Here is a 25,112-nt window from a genome sequence, read left to right as displayed (position 1 = left end):
AGATCTTTTTATGACTTGGTGACCAGTAATGCAGTGGAAATAGCATACATTTAGAACAGTATACCAGTGAACATTTAAGCGTGCTGTTTGACTGTGGTGAGACCAGCCTTTGGGTCTGTTTCCAAACTTATTGCCCCAAAATTTGTCTTTTCCAGCTACTTAGCCTGAAGATGGACTTTAGAAAATTTCTGAGCCTATTACTGTCTATTTATCTTTGATGGTTCATGTATGTATAACTACCTTTCTCCCTAGGATATACCCCTTTTATTTTCTACAGAGTTGATGCTTACATTAAAAAAATCTTTGGCATTTTGTATATATAAAATTCTGTATTTTGAATTTATTTATTTATTTTTTTTGCTCTTAATATCTTTTATTTGGGAGCTACAGATCTTATTTTTAAGTCTGTGGTCCCAAAACCTCCATTTGTTGTTGTTTTTTAATGTTTTTATTTAAATTCTAGTTAGTTAACATACAGTGTAATATTAATTTCAGGTGTATAATATAGTGATTCAACACTTCCATACATTATCCAGTGCTCATCACGACAAGTGCACTCCTTAATCCTCATCACCTGTTTAACCCATCTCTCCACCCACCTCTCCTCTGGTAACCATCAGTTTGTTCTTTGTAGTTAAGAGCCTGTTTCTTGGTTTATCTCTCTCTCTCTTTCCCTTTGCTCATTTTTTTCCACCTTAAATTCCACGTATGACGAAAATCATATGGTGTTTGTCTTTCTCTGACTTATTTTTCTTAGCATAATTGTCTCTAGCTCCATCTATGTCAGTGTAATTGGCAAGATTTTATTCTTTTTTATAGCTGAGTAATATTCCATTATAATATATACCAAATCTTCTTTATCCATTCATCAGTTGATGGACATTTGAACTCTTTCCATAGTTTAGCTATTCTAGATAATGTTGCTATAATAAACATCAGGGTGCATGTATCCCTTTGAATTCGTAGTTTTGTATTCTTTAGGTAAATACCTAGTAGTGCAATTGCTGGATCATAGGGTAGTTCTATTTTTAACTATTTGAGGAACCTCCACACTGTTTTCCAGAGTGGCTGTACTAGTGTGCATTGCCACAAACAGTGCAGGAGGGTTCCCCTTTGTTCACGTTCTTGCCAACACATGTTTCTTGTGTTGTTGAATTTAGCCATTGTGACAGGTGTGAGGTGATACCTCATTGTAGTTTTGATATGTATTTCCCTGATGATGAGATGTTGAATATCTTTTCATGTGTCTGTTAGCCATTTGTACATCTTCTTTGGAGAAATGTCTATTCATGTCTTCTGCCCGCTTTTTAATTGGATTGTTTGTTTTTTTGGGTGTTGAGTTGTAGAAGTTCTTTATATATTTTGGATACTTAGCCTTTATCAGATACGTCATTTGTAAACATCTATTCTTAAGGTTGCCTTTTAGTTTTGTTGATTGTTTCCTTTGCTGTGTAGAAGCTTTTATTTTGATGAAGTCCCAGTAGTTTTTTTTTGCTTTTGTTTCCCTGGCCTCATGAGACAGACATATCTAGAAAGAAGTTGCTACAGTCAAGGTGGAAGAACTTACTGCTTGTGTTCTCCTCTAGGAGTTTTATGGTTTTAGGTCTCACATTTAGGTCTTTAATCCATTTTAAATTTATTTTTGTGTTTGGAATAAGTTAAGTGTTTCATTCTTTTGCATATTGCTGTCCAGTTTCCCCAGTACTGTTTGTTGAAGAGACATTCTTTTTCCCATTGGATATTCTTTCCTGCTTTCTGAAAGATTAATTGACCATGTAGTTGTGGGTTCCTCTCTTGGTTTTCTGTTCTGTTCTATTGATCTCTGTATCTGTTTTTGTGCCAGTACCATATTGTTTTGATCACTATAGCTTTGTAATATAACTTGAAGTCTGGGATTTTGATATCCTTATACTACCCATTTTAGAGAAGAAAAATACAAGCAGCAGAAAAGTCAAGTGACTAGCCCAGAGTCACATAGGAGAAATGAAAAACAAGTTCAAGGGTCAGTTTGAGGAACTCTCCCAGATAGTAGAACCAAAAGACAAAGACATGGAAAATAGAGAAATAGTAAGAAAATTAGAGGACTGTTCAGTACAATGTCAAAAGATATTAATCCCAGAAAGTGAGAATAGGTGAAAAAGGAGACGAAGGTATAAAGTAATTGATTCAAGAAAATTTCCCAGAACCAGAAAATTTCCCAGAATTGATTCAAGAAAATTTCCCAGAAGGGTATTTGTTGCTAGATTGGAAGGGCCCAGTGGATATTTAACAAAATGGATGAAAATAGACCTATGTTGAGAATCAGTGTGAAATTTGAAAGCACTAGGAGCAAAGAGATTTTATAAGATTTTACAGGGAACAGAATAGGTCTTATAAAGGATCAAGAATCAGAGTAGGCTCAGACTTCCCGACAGTAAGCACAGAAATAAGAAGGCAGTGAAGAAATACTTTTCAAATTCTGAGGTTAAATGCTTTCCAACCTATGGTTTTATAATCAATCTATTAATCAAGTATGATCTCAAAACTTAGTTTATATATACCCCTTTTCAGGAAGGTACTGGAGGATATACAGCACCAAAAGGAGAAAATGAAACAAAGAGAAAGATATGGGACATAAGAAACAGGAGAGGCGACATAGGAGAGAGATAAGAAGGGATCTCCAGGACAATGATGAAGGGAGATCCCGGGATGGCAGCTGTGTAATAGACATATGACAGTCCTTCTAAATTGGAACAGTTTTACTTAACAGATATAGGGGGAAGCTTCTGTCAATGAAATGCCAGTTGCCTTTTAACAGTTTTTTGTTAAAAACCTGAGAACAAATTACTTACATGTGATAGGCCCATATTCTTAGAACTACTTGGCTTGTCTTGAACACGTACTGATTCAGTTCGTGCTCTCTCTTCTAGTCCTCCTGCCTGGATCACTTCACTCCTTGAAAAAGTGGTCTCCTTTGATTTACTTCTGAGAGTAGAGGTAGACCGTGGTGAGAATCGGAAAATATAAAGTAGTCTACTTCCTATACCTTATTCATGCCAGGTATCTGTTACCTGGCCCACACTCATAGATGCTTCAGTTCTGACCTACGTATTTCCCAGTATTTCCGGATGGCCTTGCCAACAGATTTCCCAGGAATAGCCTTATGTATTCTCTTAGAGAAACTGAAGCCCTGTTCCAATTCATAGATTCTCTGTAGCTTGTCTTCTGGTAGCCTTTAGTTAATTATGGTAATATTGCCCTTTCCTCACAAAGCTGGCTAGGTTTGTGCTGTACTTGGCTTCTCAAACTAAACATGATAAGTATGTTCACTATATAGGTAGTAGAACTGTTAAAAAAAAACAACAGGTAGGAAACAATAGAAATGTCAAAATAGTGATTTCCTCTTGATGGGGATGGGGAGGTTGAGGATGGGCACATAGAGGAATTGTGAGGTAGTGGTGTTCCATTTCTTGACGTGGGTAGTAGGTATATGGGATTTAAAAAGATTATTCTTTAATCTGTATGTATAAATTGTATATATTCATGTTTTGATATATTTTAATATTTTATGAAATTTTAAAAATTCTTAATTTGAATAAAATCAAAGCAAATGATTATTGAAAACTAAACATATACACTGTTGTTGAAATAAAGGATCTGTTTTCAAAATCACTGTGAGGTTGGTAGTATGAAACTTTCCTGCCTTAGACAATAATAATTGTCATATCATTGTAGAAATGATCTTCCTAAAGTCAGTTTTCCAAATAGACTAAATGATACTTTAAGAAATAAGATGTCTTCCTCTTACTCAGAATTTTCTGATGGCTCTCTCACACTCAGAATAAAATTCAAAGTCTTTAATACAGTCTGTAATTCTCTATAACCATGATCTAGCCAATGCCTACCTGTGTGGCCTTACCATCTACAGTTCTCTTTCAAACATACCAAGCTCATTTTGGCAACGAGGGACTTTGCATTTGTTTTTCCTCCTGCCTGAAACTCTTTTCCTTTTGATATTCATGTAACTTGTTCTCTCACTTTATTTTTATCTCTGTTCAATGTAATAAATATCCTTAGAGACCTTCCCTAGTTACTCCAAACATACCCTCCCACCTAACCTGTCATCTTCAGTTATTCTCTTTTTCCCCTTAAGCTCTTACTGTTACTTGACATTATTTTATATTTTTGTATGTTTTTGTTGTCAGTTTCTTTCATTAGAATATAAGTTCCATGAAAGCAGGGACATTGTGTTTTTCATTACAGTGCCTGGCATGCTTTGGATGTTCAGTACATTTTGCTGAATAAATAAGGAGGAATTGGTCATTTAAAATAACTTAGTTCAGGGAACTTGGCTTCCTCAGTTTGTAGAGCATGAGACTTTTAGTCTTAGGGTCATGAGTTCAATCCCATGTTGGGTGTAGAGCCTACTTAAAAACAACAACAACAACAACAACAACAACAAACTTAGTTCAAGAAAATATTTGCTTTCTGGTTATAAAAAATTGATATTTTATTAATGTTTACTGTGCTCTTTTACTCTTTAGTGTGGAATATATGCATTTCATTTTGAAATAGTAAAAAAAGTTTCCCAAATATTTACAATTAGGAAAATGTTTATTTCCTAAACATTTCTATTTTGAGCTGTATCCCATTATGATATCATCATACTGTATATATCCCGAGTAAAGGCTAGTAAATTGCTATAGAAAAAAATGTGTGCATAACACATTATTTATACATTTGTTTGCCTTTTACCCATGTGTATATATGCCTAGGATTCAAAAAGGCCTATGGATCTTTGTGTACAAAAAAATCATCTTTTGTTGTCATTTACTACCATTCTCCCATACTAGGGCTCAATAAAGGTTTGTTGACTAAAGGTTCAATTTACTGTATATATTATAATAGTGTAGATTACAGGAACAAACAGTTGTAGCATTGGTAAACTTAATTATACCTTTCTGCATGTATTACACTTCTTTTTGAGGGGTGTTTCCTATTATAACACCAGTGGAAATGACATAATGGTGGGTATAATAATCTTTGATAAGAAAATTATCAAGGTAAATGGGTATAAGGCTAACCATGATATGGGGATGTTCACAGTGCCAGTTACATAGTAGTCACTCACATGGAAGTGGAATGGATGGATGGATGGATGGATGACCTGGAACTTTCAGGTTATTTTGACCAATTTAGACTTTGAAAATTGTGGTTGACCTTTGGGGAAGGGTTGGATTCTTTTTTCATTGCTGAAATAATTTGTATTAGCTTAGTAAGAAAATGTTTTACTAACTTAATAAATATATGGAGAGCTGCTGTAATAGTGGGCATAATTATTATTATTTTTTTTTTTTGCTCTGTTGAGGATAAATTATGGGGAGATGGGTTTTCATTGCAGTTGAAACAGTGTATTATTTAGTGCACAAAGCCCTTCACAATGGTAAGTATATATTTAGATCCTGGTACAAGTTATAGAGGTCAGTAAAGTAGTGTATTCTTTTCATACACATGTTTAAGAATAGACTAAGGATGTTCTTATTGTGGTTTAATGCTGTGCTACCTGTGAGCATCAAGTCTGGCTATCATTTTTTTTTTTTATTATTATTTTGTTTTTTGTGATTGACTTTTTATTTTATAAGATAAGGATATTCTAGGAAGATTACTTTATTGCATTATATAAAACATTTGAAAAATTGTTAAATATTTTTATTTTATGTTCTGTGTGCTCTTCTCTTCCTTTTTTTTTTTTTTTTTTTTTGCATATTTTGACTGATTTTATGTTTTTCATCTAGGTCACTTTTGAAATACACAAAGAAAATCTTGCCAGTATGTTCAGAGAACACCAGGGAAAAGTTGATGAAGAAATAGGGCAATGTTCAAATCCAGTTGAAGCAGTCTCTGCCATTAGCCGGAATGTTAATGTTTCAGTAACATCCCAGCAATCAGATATGAAGGCTTGTCCTGTGTCTCTTCATGGCACCAGAAATAGTGATGAAGAGTCAACTGTTGAGAAGACAATTTCAATAGACTCTGCTTCCAACGTTGAACTGCAAACTCCTAACCCATCTAATGAAGAAAGGAAAACTGGTCAAGAAAGTCAGGAGTTACTAGATGAAGTCCCTTTAGAAGAAACATTGATAAATGAAACAATTAATACAGGTGATTTAGAAGTATCCTCTGATATGATAGAAGGTGAGACTGTTTTCTCTAGTTCTTTTAAAACGAGTGTCACAGGTATAATGACTGTTAGTGAAGTAACTGCTTCTATAAGTTCTCCTTCAGAAGAGGATGCCTCAGAGGTGCCAGAGTTATTGGATAAGTCTATGGTAGAGGAAGATGATGATGATTATGTAGAACTGAAGGTAGAAAGTGGTCCTACTGAGGAAGCCAGTCTACCTGCAGAACTCCGAGAAGATAGTTTGTCTCCAGCTGCATCTGAAGCCAGTGGAACACTGGACATGCTTAGTAATGACAACAAATTAATCTTTCAAGAGCAAGAAGCTGTAAGTAAGAAGCAAACTGACAGTGAAACTCAAGATTCGAAGGATTCTGGAATCTTGACTATGACAGCATCAGGGTCTTCGGCTACCGCACCAGATACTGCTGTTTCCCAGACACCTGCACAGTCAGACATTGGTGAGATGCTAGAGGAAGGGAAGAAAGCAGCTAACTTGGTGAGAGAAACCAAATTAATTGGTGATTCTCCCGTCTTTGAGTCTCCTACTACTTCTGAACAGAGGATTGCTAAATTGGATGTTTCCAGTGTTGCTACAGATACTGAGAGATTGGAATTGAAGGCCAATACAAACATGGAGGCATCTCAACCCCATCAACCTGTGCCTGAGGTGATTATATTTACTGTCTTAGTGCAAGGGTATACACTTATATTTTATTTTAATTTTTGGAGTTGGTTCATACCCTATTTGCAATTATATAAATACAATGAATGTAAAGATTACATTTGTTATCTTTAGCACAAGATTTTAGTGTGAGTTCATTAAAGGCAGCTTTTATTATTATTTTCACCACAGCATCACCAAAAGTTACTACTTTCAAGTTTTAGGATTATAATAATTCTAGTTTATAAAACAAATACTGGAAATACTTGCCTTTGCCCTTTATTTGATAACCCAGTCATAGTACATTAATTCTCCAGCAAAATCTAGGGCTATCTTCCTGCAGAACCACCTGCCGGTGTATAATTTTATATATAAAGTATGTAGTTTAAAATTCCTTCCATGAGGAAACAGACCGCGAGGTCTGTTTGCTTTGTAAGAGGGGAGGAGCCTTTCTGAGATCTAAAGGTACTTCTTTCTCTTTTACTAGTGTCTCAGAGTGATTCAGGAGACAGTGGTTGATTGCATATTGTCATTTCCTGCTCTGTTCAACCAACCATTTTGTTGGTTCTTAATTCTGTTACCTTTATGTTTGTTTTTAATTCTAACCAATTTATAATCCAGACACTGCCTTCTTTCATACTAATATTCAAATCTAAGAATCTTGATTCTTTTAAAAAATGCTGCATTTGCTGGTGGTAATACTAACATGGTTGCAAGCTAATTACTGTTGAATTATGGTAGTTTAGCATTTTTGATAACTTTGCTTTAAATGTGTTAAAGTTTTAATGTTATTACTCATTGATAATTTTTCTCTAATTTGGTTCCTTAGTATCTGAAAATATGATTATTTGTTAGATGAATTGCATTGAAGCTATTATATTATTAAGGCCTTCTTTGAAGTTGAATTTATTTTACGACTCTTTTAAATTTTCTGTATTAGATGTCAAGGCGGCAGGAGGAACCAGGTCAAGCAATAGCACCAGATGGAGTTACTGGACAAAGGAGGGATTCCAGATCCGCTATGTTTCGTATTCCTGAGTTCAAATGGTCTCAAATGCATCAGCGTTTGCTCACTGATCTGTTATTTTCAATAGAAACAGATATACAGATGTGGAGAAGGTTTGTCCATATGTTTGTTATAGAAGATGTGTATAAAGTTTAGTCTTTGTTTTTTTTGTTTGTTTTTTGGTTTTTGGTTTTTTTAGAGAGGGAGAGAGAGAATCTTAGGCAGACTTCATGCCCAGTGTGGAACCCAACGTGGGACTTGATCTCACAACCCTGAGGTCATGACCTGAGCCCAAATCAAGAGTCAGCTGCTTAACTGACTAAGCCACCCAGGGACCCTGGTCTTTGTTTTTAAAGAAGTTTATATAGTTAACATTTTGCAATTAATTTCAGACATTTGGTTAAAAAGTAGAATGTAAATTATTTCTTTGGTATAGTTTATTGAATTTACATTTTTTTCCTCCATTATAAAAATGAGCTACCCTGTCTGAATTATAAAAACTTTAAAATCAGAGATTTTTCTTTTAAAAAATTTGCTGCAGATTTCCTGGAGCATATTTTATAACATATATTTCACCTGAAGATTGATCTGCTAAAGTGGTTTATTGCTAGGAGTACTAAAAAAAAAAAAATTGGACTTTAAATATAACATCCAGTTCTCCAATGTAGTTTTAGTATAAAACCTCTGTATATTTCAGATTATCTATTATGTGATTTATGATTTAAAATGCATCGCTGGCTTATTGTTATTTGTATACTACACTTACACTGTTTAAAACATTTTATGGGATTATCTAAGAAAATGTTAATAGAAAATTCATTTTTAATAGCACATTGAACACCATTTACCTCTTAATTTTTGCTACATGACTTCTCAGTTTTGTTCCCAGTTAAGGATAATTCAACTTTTGGTATACAAGATGAATAGTGTTGTATGTTTCAGCATTGAACAGGGGCATGGATAGTATCTCCTGAGATGGAATGGTCTATATCTTCTGAGGAAGTACATCCCCAGCATGCCTGCTATATCATTATCATTACCTCAGCTTTCAAGATGAAGTGAAAGCACCTTCTTATCCTCCCTCCCCTCAAGTAGGCAAACTGATTTCTTTTCTTTAGCTTTATCAGTAAACATCATTTATCTTTGGACAGCCATTCAACAAAGACAGTTATGGACTTCGTGAATAGCAGTGATAATGTCATCTTTGTACACAACACAATTCATCTCATCTCTCAAGTGATGGACAATATGGTCATGGCTTGTGGGGGTATACTGCCATTGCTTTCAGCGGCTACATCAGCTACAGTAAGGACTTAACTTCTATATAAAATTGGTGTGAAAACATGATTGTTTTGAATCTTTGTTGATTAAAAGTTGAATATGGTGGTTACTATGTATCATAGGTGTTATAAGCCAAAAGCAACTGGATCTTCTACAGTTACCTGAAAGGACCTTAGAATCTGTTCCAGGAATGAAAGGACTAAAAAACTATGTTGATTTCTTAGGGATGAGTCAGCTAGCAAATATGATTCATGGTGGTTCACCTGTACATTTCCATTGCCTTCTTTTTATTTATTTATTTTTTAAGATTTTTAAAATTTATCTATTTGAGAGAGAGAATGAGAGAGAGAGAGAGAGAGAGAGGGCATGAGAGGGGGGAGGGTCAGAGGGAGAAGAAGACTCCCCGCTGAGCAGGGAGCCCGATGTGGGACTTGATCCTGGGACTTCAGGATCATGACCTGAGCTAAAGGCAGACGCTTAACCGACTGAGCCACCCAGGCGCCCCTCCTTTGCCTTCTTTTTAGATGAAAAAGGAAATCATTCTGTTGAACTAGATATCTGAAAGCCTGGCTTTTTTAAAACTTAGAAATTTGGGAAATGTATCTAAGAAAACTAGATGTTGATCAGAATATAGATGTAAATGTCAAATTTTGTTCCTTACAGCATGAGCTGGAGAATATCGAACCTACTCAAGGCCTTTCAATAGAAGCCTCTGTGACATTTTTGCAGAGGCTAATCAGCCTTGTGGATGTGCTTATATTTGCAAGTTCTCTTGGCTTTACTGAAATTGAAGCTGAAAAAAGTATGTCTTCTGGTGGAATTTTGCGACAGTGTCTCCGACTAGGTGAGATGTTAAAACCCATTAGTTAGGAATTTACTTGAACATTTTTCAGTAATCTTGACATATTAGATTGAAAATTATCTTTCACCTGTTAGTGGAAAAGTGTGTGCTAGAAAATTTGTCCTATGTTTTTTTTTAGCCTCCAAAGAGGGAAGATTATGTATGTACTATGCTATAGTAGTAGTTATAAAGTTGGCTAGAGGAAGGACATGTTTTGAAAAATTCAAGTTGATTATGGTCACCACTACCATTCCTCCTCTGGTCTTTTTTTGCTCAAAAATAGTGCTTCTCAAATTTTAAGATGATTCATACACAAGAATCACTAGAGGATCTTGTTAAAATGCAGTTAGGTTATATAGGACTGAGGTGAGGTCTGTAACTGTCTAACAAATCCCAGGTGATGTTGAAACTGCTCTCTTACAAACACACTTGAGTGGCAAGGTTCTAAACTAGCATCATTCCAGTACAGCCTTTGTCAAAATAAACTGTGGTAATTTGTTGAAGCAGTTCATGAAATTATTAAATCTCTGTTCTCCTGGAGGCAGTTCTTGCTTAGGTAAAAGTTAAAATACATGAAAAGAATTTTTAGTGTCATCAGGGCTTCCTTTAGGGACACAGAAGAATTTTTCTCTATGCAGAAGATTTCTTGTTATCTAGTTGTAAATACTGAAACTTTGTTAAGGATTTGCTTATTAAATGGAGAAAAGCAGCTAGGGAGAAGGGGACGAAGAAATGCAAACAAAACCATTAGGAACCATGGCCACATGAAGATAGATCAGAAATAAGGCATCTGTGGAAATATAACATTAAAAGTGGAAAATCTAGTTAGTTAATGAAAGATTTTCCCATTTTTAGCAGAAATATCTGTTACATGAACAGATAAACTTTTTTTGGTGCAATGATTATTTTTACTCAAAGTGCTATTCAAAGTACTTTTAAACTTAGGATGCTCTAAATAACTTGATGTAACAATTTTTAGAAGTTTGTTTTAAAATTTTAATTAAGAGATTCAAATGGTGAGTATAAAAAACTAAAAACTATCATTTATTGACTACTGTCATTTGTTACTGCAGATTTTCAGTGAGTCAGCAATTATTTTCTTTTACTCATGAAATATTTGAGATCAGAACTTACTCAAAATCCAAAAGCTATAATTGGTAAAGTTAGAATTTGAATATAGGTTAACTTGTGTTCCTGTTCTTTGTTATAACATACTTCCTTAAATTTTCTGTTAGTAATAAATTTAAATATTTTGACTCGATTAATTTTGTATGTGCTATTTTTTAGACTTTGTCACTTTTCTATAAAGAGTGTATTTCTGGAATTAAAAGTACAAGGCTGCACTATTAGTATTTCACTGTACTCAAGCATTAAATTCAGAAATTAGGGAAATACTCTATCTCCCTAATTTTCATGATTTAATCTACCCCAGCACCATGTCTTCTTACATATGCAAGTGAGATTCAGAAAATGACTTGTTCAAGATCTCTTTAATAGAGTATGGTAAGATTGGTGAACAATCCAAGTATTTGATCCCTGGTCTCTCTTGTTCTTTTCTGAGGTTGGAGGTAAGAAGGCAGGATGGCAACAATAAAAGTAACTTGTACTACTGAGACTGATGAATATGGCATAGTTTTTAACTTTGTGATACCCAAACTTGATTTTATGCAACCTGGGACAAAAGTAGTGCAAAAGTTGTTTTTCTGGGCCTGATTTTAAATTTGACAGAGTTGTATTCCATATTCTCTCTTCCTCCTTCCCTCATTATACTCCTTCCTTTTGCCTAACTTTTGTTGCTCTCTTGCAACTTTCTGAATACTTTTCTGTCTCAATTCTATGTCTGCTAGCCATATGACAGTCTGGTGGTACTTAGAGTCCACATAGAAGTTTGCTATTTTGTTCCTATTTTGCTCTCCTACTCTTGTTCAGTTCACATACTCTGAGTTCTACTGATTTGATTGGGAATTAAGATGATTTACATGATATCAAGCAATTCATAATCACTTTTGCATTACCCAATTCATCATTTAAACCTCAAAATTAATTTCTAAATAACCTGAGTAATTGCCTGATTGGGGAGACGTATAGAGAGGTAATTGTTTTTTTGAACAGGTGATTCATTTAATTTACTACTTATTTTAAGTTGTAAACGTTACAACCAAATTCTGGAATTTACATAACTGTTTCAGTAGTTAGCAAACAATGCTATTAAACGCTGTAATAGTTCATAATTATATATAACATGAATGCTGTAAGATTTATGCTCAGAGAAGATCACCGTTTTAAGAGTACAGTATTTGTGAAAGTGTTCAGTCAGTCAAAAACAACAAAAAAGGTTAATATCTGGTAGTAATTACAAAACATCAAATCTTGAACAAAGATTTGGGAATCCTTTGGCTTACAAATATACTGGTTTCTGTCAGGGAAAATTATTATTATTTTGAGTATGGTTGACACACAATGTTACGTTAGTTTCAGGTACACAATTTAATGAGTTGAGAGGTTTGTACATCAGGCTGTGTCCAGTTATATTGCTATTACAGTATCATTGACTGTATTCCTTATGTTCTGCTTTTTATTCCCTGACTTACTCATGCCGTAACTGGAGGCCTCTATCTCTCTCTCTCCCCTTCACCCATTTTGCCCACCTCCTACCACCCTCCCCTCTGGTACCCATCAGTTTGTTTCCTGTGTTTATAGGCCTGACTGTATTTGTTGTTTGTTTATTCCTTTTTCTAGATTCCACTTATGAGTGGAACTATATGGTATTTGTCTTTTTCAGTCTGACTTACTTCATTTAGCATAATACTAGAGGGGTATTATAGCCTCTTTACTGTCCCCCACCTTTTAAATTGTTTTTTTTTTTTTTTTTTAAAGATTTTATTTATTTATTTGAGAGAGAGAGAATGAGAGACAGAGAGCACGAGAGGGAAGAGGGCAGAGGGAGAAGCAGACCCCCTGCTGAGCAGGGAGCCCGATGTGGGACTCGATCCCGGGACTCCAGGATCATGACCTGAGCCGAAGGCAGTCGCTCAACCAACTGAGCCACCCAGGCGCCCCTTTTAAATTGTTTTAATGAAAGCCAGTTAAATGTAGATGCTGTAAATATTTGCTATAAATGCTATACCCTCTATCAGTCTCTATTAATATCATGCTATAATGATACACAATAAGGAAAACATGCAAGTTTTAAGTTTAACTATTTTACTTTGGTGAAGGTGATGGAAGGTTATTATCCTAGACTGGTTCATGGCAATGTGATTTGCTTTCTGTTCCACCTTTCTTTCAGTTCTTTTCTTCCCTAACTTTTCCTTAATAAAAGATCGTTCTAGTTTAGCTTAGGTGTTATCTAAGAAACACTGGCCTGTTGATTAAGATTCCTGAAATGAAAAAAAAAAAAAAAAAAAAAAGATTCCTGAAATGATTCTTTCTTAGCACTGGGCCCTAACAGAGTAGCTAACAAAGTTAGAAAACAAACATTAGATGATAAAGTCCAGGGACATTTTAGGAATTTGCTGAAGGTAATCTGTTTCAAATAAAAGCTTATGTAAATCGTATTATGTAGGTGATTTTTATCAGTTCCAAAATCTTAAATAAAATTTTCTTTTCTTGCCCAATCTTCTTCTTAAAATAAATTACAGTGTGTGCAGTGGCAGTAAGGAATTGTTTAGAGTGTCAACAGCATTCACAACTGAAAGCTAGAGGAGATGCAGCGAAAGGCCAGAAAACAATGCACAGCCTGATTCCCATGGGGAAATCTGCAGCAAAGGTAAGCATACAGGATAATTAATTAAATAAAGTGCCTCTTACTTTATGATTAAGATCTTAAATTTATTTGTTCATTTCAACATAAAGTTAAATCTGACAGAAGTTCTAAAATAGTTATTTTAGTCTGTGGACATAACATTCAAATATTTGTGTTTAAATATACAGTGAAGATTTGCTTATACTTAATCTTGTCTGCTTTTCCAAATGTTTACTTTTCTTGTGTCTTTGATACCTTTTGATACCTTTGAATATGTCAATTTGTATTTCATGTACTTGGTAAGTTACATGCAGTTTGTGTTTTCTTTTATGGCTCCTTTCTGTAACCCCCACATCTATTCCAGTACCCCAAAAAAGAAGAGAGAAGGAAGTAGGAAAAATAAACTGGGAAACCAATGTTACAACTTTTTTTTTCCTGGTATTTGGAATACTGTGCTAATTTTTTAAAATGTCTACATAATGTGTGTGTGTGTGTGTGTGTGTATATATATATGTATATATATATATATTTTTTTGTCTTAAATAGAGTCCAGTGGACATTGTAACTGGTGGTATATCTCCAGTAAGAGATTTTGACAAGCTCCTACAAGACATGGATATTAATCGGCTTAGGGCAGTTGTCTTCAGAGACATAGTAAGTTACAGTATTTCTTTCACATACTCTTAGCTGATACTTCTTTCCTCCAAGGTCAAAGTATTGAGAGTGAGAACTCTTTGTGATATAAAATAGTTGACTTGATATAAGAAGGGCTAGAACCAGTTTTTTTTTTTTTTTTTTAATTTTATTTTTATTTTTTTATTTTTTTTAAAGATTTTATTTATTTATTTGACAGAGAGAGAGACAGCGAGAGCAGGAACACAAGCAGGGGGAGTGGGAGAGGGAGAAGCAGGCTCCCCGCTGAGCAGGGAGCCCGATGTGGGACTCGATCCCAGGACTCTGGGATCATGACCTGAGCCGAAGGCAGACGCTTAACGACTGAGCCACCCAGGCGCCCCTAGAACCAGTTCTTTTGACAGTGATTTTAGAATCTTAGAATATTGGAAAGTATTAGTTATATAAATGGAGTTAATATATCAGAGTAATAATACTAAAAATATTATTACATATTAAGCACTGTAAGTGCTTCACGTGTCCTAAGTCCCAATATAAGTCCCCTTCATATGTCCCAATGACTTCTTGAGTTGTATACTTTTGTAATTCCCATTTTATAAATGAGGAATCTGAGGCACAGAGAACTTGAATAATTTGTTCAAGCTAATGGAGCTAGTAAATGATAGGATTCCAACCCAGCAGTCTTAAACTCCAGAATCTATACTCTGAAAGTAATGAGATGTTCAGATTCTGAATGGCATATTATTTTTACTGAATATTGGATATTTTTCCCCTCAAAGGAACAGAATTACGATACAAAGGTACATGATGAAATGGTGTGTGTGGTGGTTTTAATTTTTTAAAAAATGTTTGTTTTAGTTGATTTTGATATAATGGCCCAGTTTCGCGTACTAATTGTAAAATTGTATAAGAAAGTCTAAAGATGAAAATAAAAATTATTTGTAATCCTCATCAGCATTTGTAATATTATCATTAGTTAATATTTATTGAATACACTGCCTCTTAAGTACTGAATGTTCTACAAGTTTTTTTATAAACTTTATAATTTCAATTTTTAATTTTCCCTCCTCTTTTTGTAGGGTTTTAGTCCTCTCTTGAGTTCTTGAGTAAGTTTTATACACATATACAATTTGTTAATAGTAGTTAATAGTTATTAGCTATGGTTAATATTTATTTATTTATTTTTTAAAGATTTTATTTATTTGAGAGAAAGAGAGAGAGAGAGAGAGAGAGAAACAGCATGAGAGGGGAGAGGGTCAGAGGGAGAAGCGGGCTCCCAGCTGTGGGACTTGATCCCAGGACTCCGGGGTCATGACCTAAGCCGAAGGCAGTCGCTTAACCAACTGAGCCACCCAGGTGCCCTGGTTAATAGTTATTGAATGCTTACTGTGTTTTAAGCATACAACTGGATGCTCTGTTTCATTTAATTCATGCAGTAATCCTATGAGAAAGAAGTATTAGGTTAAATAATCTGTTTAAGTTCACACAAGTAGTAAGAGGTGGAAGTGGGTTAAGGATCTAGGGAATCTGGTTCTTGAAATTTTGATCTTAAGCATTAGGTATACTGCCTCCCTGGATCTCCATTTTTTTGCTTTTTGGTAGCCGTATCATTCCTTTAAATAAGAAACCATTAATTTTGTTTTTTTTTCAGAACCCACTGATTGTCGTTCATTTTGGGACCAAATACTACTGCTCCTTTCTCTCCCCCCTTTTTTTTCTTTGAGTCCCTTGCCCTATAGCTTTGTTTTTCTTACAGTGATCTTTAAAAATCTATAATAGGTAATATAACTCTTTTGCTTTAAATATTCTCTAATGGCTTCCCATAGCACTTAAAATGAAATAAAAACTCCTCATCCTGGCTCTATATGATTTGGCTCTTTGGAACTTTATAACAAGTTTTTATATTATGCTATTTGGATAAAGAATTAGATATCTCCTATGTTTAACATGTAATTTCTGAAAGTAATAAATAAAATTTTTTTTGTAATTAAAAAAGTTTTATAATCACCTTGTAGGAGTTTTAGAAAAGAGAAAAGACAATGTTTTCCATACTATGTCCCAGAAGCTCTTTTAGCATAAGCAAACTTTGATGAAAAAGGAAACGACCTTAGATCGGCAATATAAAGAAATTACTACCCTGAGGTTAAGTGCTGAACTTTTTAATCACTCTAATCTGAGTTCATGTTTGCTTTTTCACTTACTTTATGTCTTTAGGTAAATTATTTCTCTAGTCCTTATCTTGTTCAAATGGGTTAAAGAATGTGTTTGAAGTATAGTATAGTGCCTGATCCATTGTAAGCATTCAGTAAATGACAGCTACATTTGAAAACAAATATATTTCGGGATTTAGGACTTAAACATATGGATCTATTGGATATTTCTTCTTGGACAGAAATCAAGCTTACACTATAAATTTCATACTGTAATAAGTAAATATTGAACATATTAATGGGCTAAATAAGTATTTAGATAGGCATAAATGATTTATAATAGATTAAGAAGTTATGATCAAGGGGTGCCTAGGTGGCTTAGTCAGTTAAGCATCCAACTCTTGATTTCTGCTCAGGTCATGATCTCAGGGTCATGACATGGAGCCCTGCTATCATGCTCCACGACTGCAGAGTCTGCTTGTCCCTCTCCCTCTGCTCCTATGCCTGCTCATGCTCTTTCTCTCCTTCTTAAATAAATAAATAAAATCTTAAAAAAAAAAAAAAAGTTAAGATCAAGTAAATTATTTGCCTACATTTTAAATGTTGCCATCATTAGGAACAGTTCTTATAATAGTGTCAGGATCCTGTGGCAGCAGAACACAGGAGTGTCTAGAGAGAAGGAATGGTTAATAAAAAAGGGAAAATGTACATTTATCTTTTCTATCAAGACTAATGAGATCTTGCATATGAGCTTAAAGAGTACCATAGATTCTTGTCAGATTATAAATATTTCTAATAGTTGTATCAAGTGGAAATGTTCAGGTAGAGCATGATGTCTCATACTTTCCCAGAAATTGATTGTGTCAAACACATTTGATACTAGTTAACTTTTAGCTTCATTTGCACCATTGGTTGCCATTTATTTATCTGCTAGGCAACAGTGTTCTTTGCTTTCCTTATCCTAAATTTATGTTACTCAAGGTATCTTTAGTTTTCAGAATTTGATGGACAAGTTTGAGTTTTTCCTTTAAATTATTTTGAAAAGTTATCAGAATAGTGATGTGTTCAGGGTCCCTTTGAAGATGGAGAATTTGACTAGATGAAGAGGTCATCAGTATACAGATATGTAGGTGATCTGTAGAGTTAAGATGAAGCCCTGGTCTCTTGTAGAGGTCAGTCTAGTTTGTCCTTTTCTTTCTGGCAGACACTATATTTTCAATCTTAGACACTTGGTTGTCTGTACTACTTAAAATACTCCTGAGAATTCCTTTGGGATCCTGTTCTGTATCTGATTACCTCACTTTTTTTTCCTTGAATATTTGTCTTTTAGGAAAATTGTTAATTGTGATTTTTTATGCATATTTTAATTCTTAGGATTAGAAGTAAAAATAACTATTCATATATAATGATAATTTCTTATTTGATTAATCTTATGAAGTATATTGGGCCATATGTCTTCAGACTGAGTTACTTAATTTTCAAAAACAAGTCAAATTCTCCTTCCATGTTTCACAAGAGTAAAACCTCTCATTTACAGGCATTTTTTTCAAAAATCTTTGTCTAATCTCTGCTAAGGTGAATTTATTATTTTCTGCATATATTGAAAAATTTGTGGCCATGTTTTATATTTAAATGTCATATAAAATAAGATTGATACATCTTATTTAGTAGTGGCATGATCAACTATTTTTATTTTTCCCCAGGAGGATAGCAAACAAGCTCAGTTTTTAGCCTTGGCAGTTGTGTACTTTATCTCTGTTCTTATGGTCTCAAAGTATAGAGACATTTTGGAACCCCAAAATGAAAGGCGTAACCAGTCATTTAAGGAAACTGGTAGTGAACGTGGAAATTTATCACTTCCTGGTAAGTTTCCATATCTTATTATCTGGCATTCAAAGTTCAAGTAAAACATTACCTAACAGTTAAAATACTGATTTTGGAATTTAAATCCATTTATGCATAAAGTGTGAGTGTACATTTTTTATTAACAACTAAATATTTCAGTTTAAGTACCATGTAAGTAGTTGCCATTGGGAGACGATATCTCTTCTTTAATTAAAACATAAGTGAGAAAATGTTATCCTTTGCAAATAAAGTGTTAAACATTTTTGTTGCTTTGGCATTTATTGTGAAGAATAAATCATCTTCTTTTATAAGAGACAGATTTGTTAACAAAAAACTGTAATACCTGGAGTGTTCTAGAAGTAGCTGCAGGTTATAGAGGTGTAGTTAGAGAAGCAGCTATTATAGTTGTAGCAGTAGCTACCACTCAGTGGAGGTGGTTTATTTATTTAATCAACATTCATTCAGTACCTACTAGGTACTTGGGTATATTCATGAACAAAAGAGGAAAAAACTGTCTGCCCTTTTGGAGCTTGTATTCTAGTGAGAGGAGATAGAAAAGTGCAGGTAATAAGTAAATTGTATAGTATTTTAGAAGGTTGTAAGTACTAAGAAAAGATAAAATCGAATAGAGAAAAATATTAGGAATGACCAGGAGAAATGTAGTGTGGATTTTTACTCTAAGGAAAATGGAGAATTATTTGAGCGTTTTGAGACAGGAGTTACAATTGACTTGTTTTTAAAAGTAACAGTTGGGATTCTGTATGGAGAATACACTCTAGAGAGCAAGGAAAAAACCTGGGTTTTTGTTATGTACTGCTGTGTAACATATTACCTCGAAGCTCAGTGGCTAAAACCATAACTGTTTTAATCTTGTTATCATGATTCCGTGAATTTGGTTTGGACCAGGCACAATGGGGATAATTCATCCCTGCTCTAAATGATGTTTGCTGGGGCCTGAAATGGCTTTTCTACTCATATATCTACTGCCTAGCTAGGATGGCTCCAAGAGTTGAGGCTGACTGACTTGAAGTGGCTCAGCTGGTGTTATATGTCTGGGGCCTTGACACTTGGTCTCAGCTGAAATTCCTTGGTGTTCCATCATTAGTTTGGAGGCCCTCTATCTTTTCATGTAGTCTCTGTACATGTTCTCCCCAGTAAGGTAGCCAGCTTGCTTACAGAGGTGTTCAGGGATTCTGAAAAATGCACAAGCTGCCAGACCTTTGTAAAGATTGGGCACAGAACTGGCCCACTGCCACATTCTGTTGGTTAAAGTAAGTGAGGCCTAGCCCACATTCAAAGGGGTGAATACCAGGAGGCATGGGCCAACAGGATTATTAATGTAACAGTCTAACACAACCAGTTGGGAGGATATTGCAATAATCCAGGAAAGAATGGATTTTGGGATGGACTAAGGTGGTAACTGGTAGCTATAGGGCTGGTAAGCAGTAGTCAGATTCTGGATATATTTTGATGGTAGAGAGAACAGGATTTAAAATACTAGTTGTGGAGACGTGAAAGATGGAACATTATTAAGAATGACTATAAAGTGCAGTTGGTTAGACTGAAGGTGAAACATTTTCAGGGAAAGATAAATTCAGTTTTCAACATGTTGAGTTTGAGATATCTTTTAGACATAGAAGATGTAGAGTAGGCACTTAAAAATAAGTCTGATTTTGTTGTTGTTGATAGAGCAGTATTTTAAAAGTTTGAGAGTGAATGAGATCACTGAGGGAATAAATGTTGAAAGGGAAGGTAAGTGCTAAGTCCCTCCAACTAAAGAAATCAGGGAGAAAAAGAAGTGAAGGAAATTAAGAAGGAATAACCAGTGAGGTAATGAAAAACCAGAGGAGTATGATGTCCTATTAGCCAGGTGAAAAAGTATTACCAAGTTGGAGGGAATGATCTTTTGCTGCTGCTGTGTCAAGTACTATTAGGACTGAGAACTGACCGTTGGAGTTAGCAAGGTGGAGGGTTTTGGTGACCATTGGATCTAGCAAGGTGGAGGGTTTTTGTTGGAATGCAGTGAATGCCTGATTAGAGGGAATGAAAGTCAAACAGAAAGTAGGTGATGCTCCTTGTTGAACTAGATGTTAAAGATTATTGAAGTATTCTTGCGTATGGGAGGGATAACATGTTATTTTAGCAGGTAGAAACTGTTTGAGGTAGAAATCTTAGAATTACTGTCCAAAAAAATGGCAATGTATAAAGGCACAGAAGCCCAAAACATTGTCCCATCTTCAGCAGATTGCAAGTAATTTGGTGTTGTAAAGTATAAGAGTAGCAGGAGATAAAGTTGGAAATGAATAGTCATCTGATAAATAGTTGCTGACCACCTACTACTTGCCAGGCATTATTGTGAGCCCAGGCATTGTTATAGGTGCTGGACATGAAGTGTTAAAGAAGACGTATTCCCTGCCTTGATTAAGTTTACATTCTAGCCGACTTCTATTATTGAAGAGTCTTTATTTTATCCTAAGGATTTTGGATTTTTTCTTGTAGGCCAATCGCTTTCAACCTTGTGTTGTTTTCCATTGGTATGTTATATTCAGTTTGGTGGGTTTTTCTCAGATAGTTTGTTATCATTTATTATTTTTATTCTCATCATTTTATTAAAGCATCTATTTTGATTATAGGTATACTAACGCAGTATACTATATAGATTATGTAATTTATTTTTGCCTTTTAGAACATGCCATATATTTCATAATTTAAAATAGTAGATGGTAAGATGTGTTCAATAGGTGATGGGGATTAAGGAGTACACTTGTTGTGATGAGCACCGGGTTATGTGGGTGATGTATGGAAGTGTTGAATCACTACATTGTACACCTGAAACTAATATAACACTGTGTGTTAACTAGCTGAAATTAAAATAAAAACTTAAAAAAGTAAATAAAATAATAGATGGCTGTTAGGACTGAATGGACCCTTTAAAAATTGGTTCTAAGTTTTTTTTGTTCTTTTCTTCTGTTTCTGGGTAAGATGTAGAAAATACACCATCAGCATTTAGTCCGTTAACACCAGCGTCAGTGGAAGAATCTGAAAGCACATCATCTACTCGAAGGAGGGACTCAGGCATTGGGGAAGAAACAGCTGCTGGCTTAGGAAACAGTGTGGATGTAGCTCCTCCTATTGTACCTCCAAGTGTCAGTGCAGGCCCAGATGCAATCAGTGAGGCACTGTGCACTCTTTCTTTAGAAGTCAATAAATCTCAGGAAACCAAAAATGTTGGAGGAAATGAGTTGGATAACAAGGCTGCACCATCAGTTCCAGTTTCAAAAAATGTCAATGTAAAGGACATTCTTCGAAGCTTGGTTAATATACCAGCAGATGGAGTCACAGTGGATCCTACCCTTCTGCCACCAGCCTGCCTTGGAGCTCTCAGTGATCTATCTGTTGAACAACCTGTGCAGTTCAGATCTTTTGATAGGTACGGTAAATAGTCTTTTGTTTTGGTCTGCTTATATTTATAAATTACAGATATTTAAAGGGTAAACAGGAATTTAATTTAACTCTTAAATTTTGTGGCTTCAACATTAGAAACGGATGTTTTGATCTAGTCTATAAAAATTAAAAGGATATTTTTGTTGTATAAAAGGTTTGTAGGTGGGTAACAAGGTATTAAAATTTCTATTTTTCATCCTACCAATAAGATGATTTAAAAATAATTTTAATATTTAATTTTAATATTACATTTGGAAGTTGTACATAATTTTGTTTGTTACAAGTTAGAAATCACTTCTACTTACAAATGGCTACTCTTTTGCTGCCAGTATGGTGCCAGCCTTTGTGGAAAAAAAAAAGGTGGGCATCTGTGGATTCCAGTAGACTCAGGAATTCAAGAAGGTGTTCAGAGCTGACAGCTTGAGAAAGCAGACTCTAGATTCTTGACTTTATTCTGCTGCCTAATAAACCTTTTGCTAATGTGCCTGAAAAATTTTTTTGTATGTTACTAAACTTTCTGAAATTCTACCTATAAGACATGTATGTATTGAGTTATTAAACATATTCTTTTTCAAACATCATAATTTTTATCTGGATATAAGCTCTAACTTACAGAGAAGTTGAAGAACTTTATATGCCAGTTAAAAGAACTTTTGTTTTTCTGGAGTCATTTGAAAGGAAGTTGACACAATAGTCCATCCCCTTTGAATATTTTATTCTATATTTTCTACATAACCACAATACATTAGTCAAAATAAGGAAATTAATACTGATATAATACTACGTTCTAATCTTCAGACACCCTTTAAGTTTCACTAATTGTCTTAATAATATCCTTTATAGTAGAAGGATCCATTTCAGAATTATGTGTTGTATTTTGTTGTGTCTCTCTTCTCCTTTAATCTGGAAGAACAGTTCTTTAGTCTTTCCTTGAATTTAATGATCTTGACATTAGGAGATGATAGCCCAGCTGTTTTGTAGAATGTCCCTCAGATTTGTCTAATGTTTCTTTAGGATTATATTGAAATTAATGCATTTTTGTCAGGAAAATTGCAGAAGTGGCTCTTTTGCTTCTCGTTGCATTCCAACAGGTGGCACACATGGTTTTATTTTATTACTGCTGATATTCTTTCTAATCATTTATTAAAGTGATATTTTCTAGGTTTCTCCACTGTCAAAGTACTTCTTGTAAAGAGATACTGTGAAACTCTATCATCCTGATCAAATGAATTCAATTCATTTTATGGCTTTATCGTTTCCTATTTTATTCAGGAGGTTATAATCTATTGTTGTGATTGTTATGCTTTATGTTGTTGCTCAGATTGTCTCTGATTTGGCCAGTGAGATTCCTTCAAGTTGTCTTCTGTTTTCTTCTGACATATCCTCATCATCCATTTCCTTCTGTCATTTATTTGTGTCTCCTCTTCTTTTTATTTCCTCTCATCTCCTGGTTTTCTACTTCAGACTTGCTGTGGGCTGGAACACTAGGTATCCGCTGGTAAAAATTGTTTACAGTAATTAAGATGCTCTGAAAGAATGCAGGGAATATATAATTTTAGTGGAGAGTATTTTTGCCATCATCCTTTGTCATCTTGTTCCTTCTACCTCTGTTTAAAGATGAGGTCAATGTGCTGGTGTGATGAGATTGACAAATTCTAAATTTTGGGTAAATAGCATATTGGTATATTTATATTGTGACATTACAGGTCAAGTGGCTGCTAAATTCTGCTGTCTTTTTCTTTTTTTAATAGGCTTTATAACATAGGAGTTAAAGTATTGATTCTAGAAATCAGACAAAACTGAGTTTGAGTTCTGGCTCTGTCACTTATTAGTGAATTTGGACTAGTTATCCCACTGAGCTTCAGCTTCCTAATCCTTAAATAGTGTGATACTACACAGCTAAAGACAAAAGACCAAAAAAAGCAGATGGGAATGTATGTATTGATGGGAAATGATATTGAAGAGGTATTAATCTATAATGCTTAGCATGAAGAAATCACTCAATAAATGTGAACCTAGCTATCCCACCTAATAAGACATTTAGGCATTGCTGCTTTCTGTTGTGTGTATGTATAGACACTAAATATTTGGAATACGTATTACAGATAAAAGGATTATATTCCGTGTGTGTGTGTTTGTGTGTGTATAAAATGTTAAATAAATAAAATGACTAATCTAGAAAAATTAACAAATAACGGGAACAGGTAGTTCATATACAAGAAGATAAATACTGTTAATATGCAAATGTAAAGACAGTCTGTATCACTAATAATGAAGGAAATAAAAATTTAAATAACCATGAGATAATTTCATTTGATTAAATTAGCAGAAGTTTAAAAGATGATACCTAGTATTACTGAGGGCGTGAAAAAACACTTTTATATTGTCGAGAGGGCATATTAATACAATTTATTTGAGGGAAAATTGGCATTATTAAAATTTAAAATATGTAAACTTAAATTCTACTAGAAATTAAATCAGAAGATACACGCAAGTATAAAATATTTTCTGCTGGAGAAATTTCATAGTTAAGCTTTTACTCTGTGAAGGACTAGTCTAAAAGCATTTTTTAGGTAGGTAGGTTCAAAGGTAGATAGATACTATTTTTTATTCTTACTTTACAGATGAAGAAACTGAGGCACAGGGAAATTAAGTAGGTAATTAAGCTCTTATTCTAGTAAATGGTGGAAGTAAGATTTGAAGCATGGATGACTGATTCTAGACCTTGTCATTTGGCTGTGTTATGCAAACATAGTTGTCAATCTATGAAGGATTGGTTCCATGTGTTATTTTCTATACATATAGTAAATAGTATGCAGCCATTAAAGTGAGAAAAGCAGAACACTATTTGTTGATATAAAATGATATTGTAGATATATTATTAAATGAAAAAGTAGTGTACAAAATGGCTTGGAATTTATGATCTTTTTAAAAAATAGATATATCTGTTCACATATGCCTCAAGATGTATATAAAACTGTTCATAGCAATGGCTGTATTTTGAGGGTGGGAAGAGGTGTAAATAACTAGTTTTAAAAATATTCTTAATTTTTTTCTACTTTTTTAATTTTATTATGTTAATCTAAAATATTCTTAATTTTCATTATTTGTTTAAATTTTGTATTAATCTTAGGTTGAGTAGTCAAATACTTAAGTGAGGGTAGATTTTTAAATTTAATCTTCCTAATCTAGTCAAAGAGAGTTTCCTTGTAAGTGTCCCAATTTGAAAATATTGGGACATTCTTTCTTTTAAAAATGTGTAGAAATTAAATCTGTGCCTTAGTGATGCCTTCAGTGAGTGAGTTATGAACTTATTTAGGGAAACCATTCCTCAGTAATACATATT

General features: G+C 34.2%; 1 protein-coding gene across 4 annotated transcripts in view; it reads left to right on the top strand.

The window, feature by feature from the left end:
- LRBA (LPS responsive beige-like anchor protein) overlaps positions 1 to 25,112 on the top strand; it is a 764,390-nt gene that overhangs the window by 191,219 nt on the left and 548,059 nt on the right. For all 4 annotated transcript variants that reach the window (XM_036089189.2, XM_078069304.1, XM_036089190.2 and 1 more), the window contains 8 exons: positions 5,775 to 6,827; positions 7,762 to 7,940; positions 8,979 to 9,132; positions 9,772 to 9,952; positions 13,591 to 13,718; positions 14,241 to 14,348; positions 18,181 to 18,340; positions 21,305 to 21,752. In XM_036089189.2, the coding sequence (XP_035945082.2) occupies positions 5,775 to 6,827; positions 7,762 to 7,940; positions 8,979 to 9,132; positions 9,772 to 9,952; positions 13,591 to 13,718; positions 14,241 to 14,348; positions 18,181 to 18,340; positions 21,305 to 21,752 (2,411 nt within the window). The remainder of the gene's footprint in view (positions 1 to 5,774; positions 6,828 to 7,761; positions 7,941 to 8,978; positions 9,133 to 9,771; positions 9,953 to 13,590; positions 13,719 to 14,240; positions 14,349 to 18,180; positions 18,341 to 21,304; positions 21,753 to 25,112) is intronic.

Source organism: Halichoerus grypus, chromosome 3 (assembly GCF_964656455.1).
Source record: "Halichoerus grypus chromosome 3, mHalGry1.hap1.1, whole genome shotgun sequence".
NCBI classification, from domain to species: Eukaryota; Metazoa; Chordata; class Mammalia; order Carnivora; family Phocidae; genus Halichoerus; species Halichoerus grypus.
The sequence above is the reverse complement of the archived record's forward strand: the minus strand, read 5'-3'. Positions and strand labels throughout refer to the sequence as shown.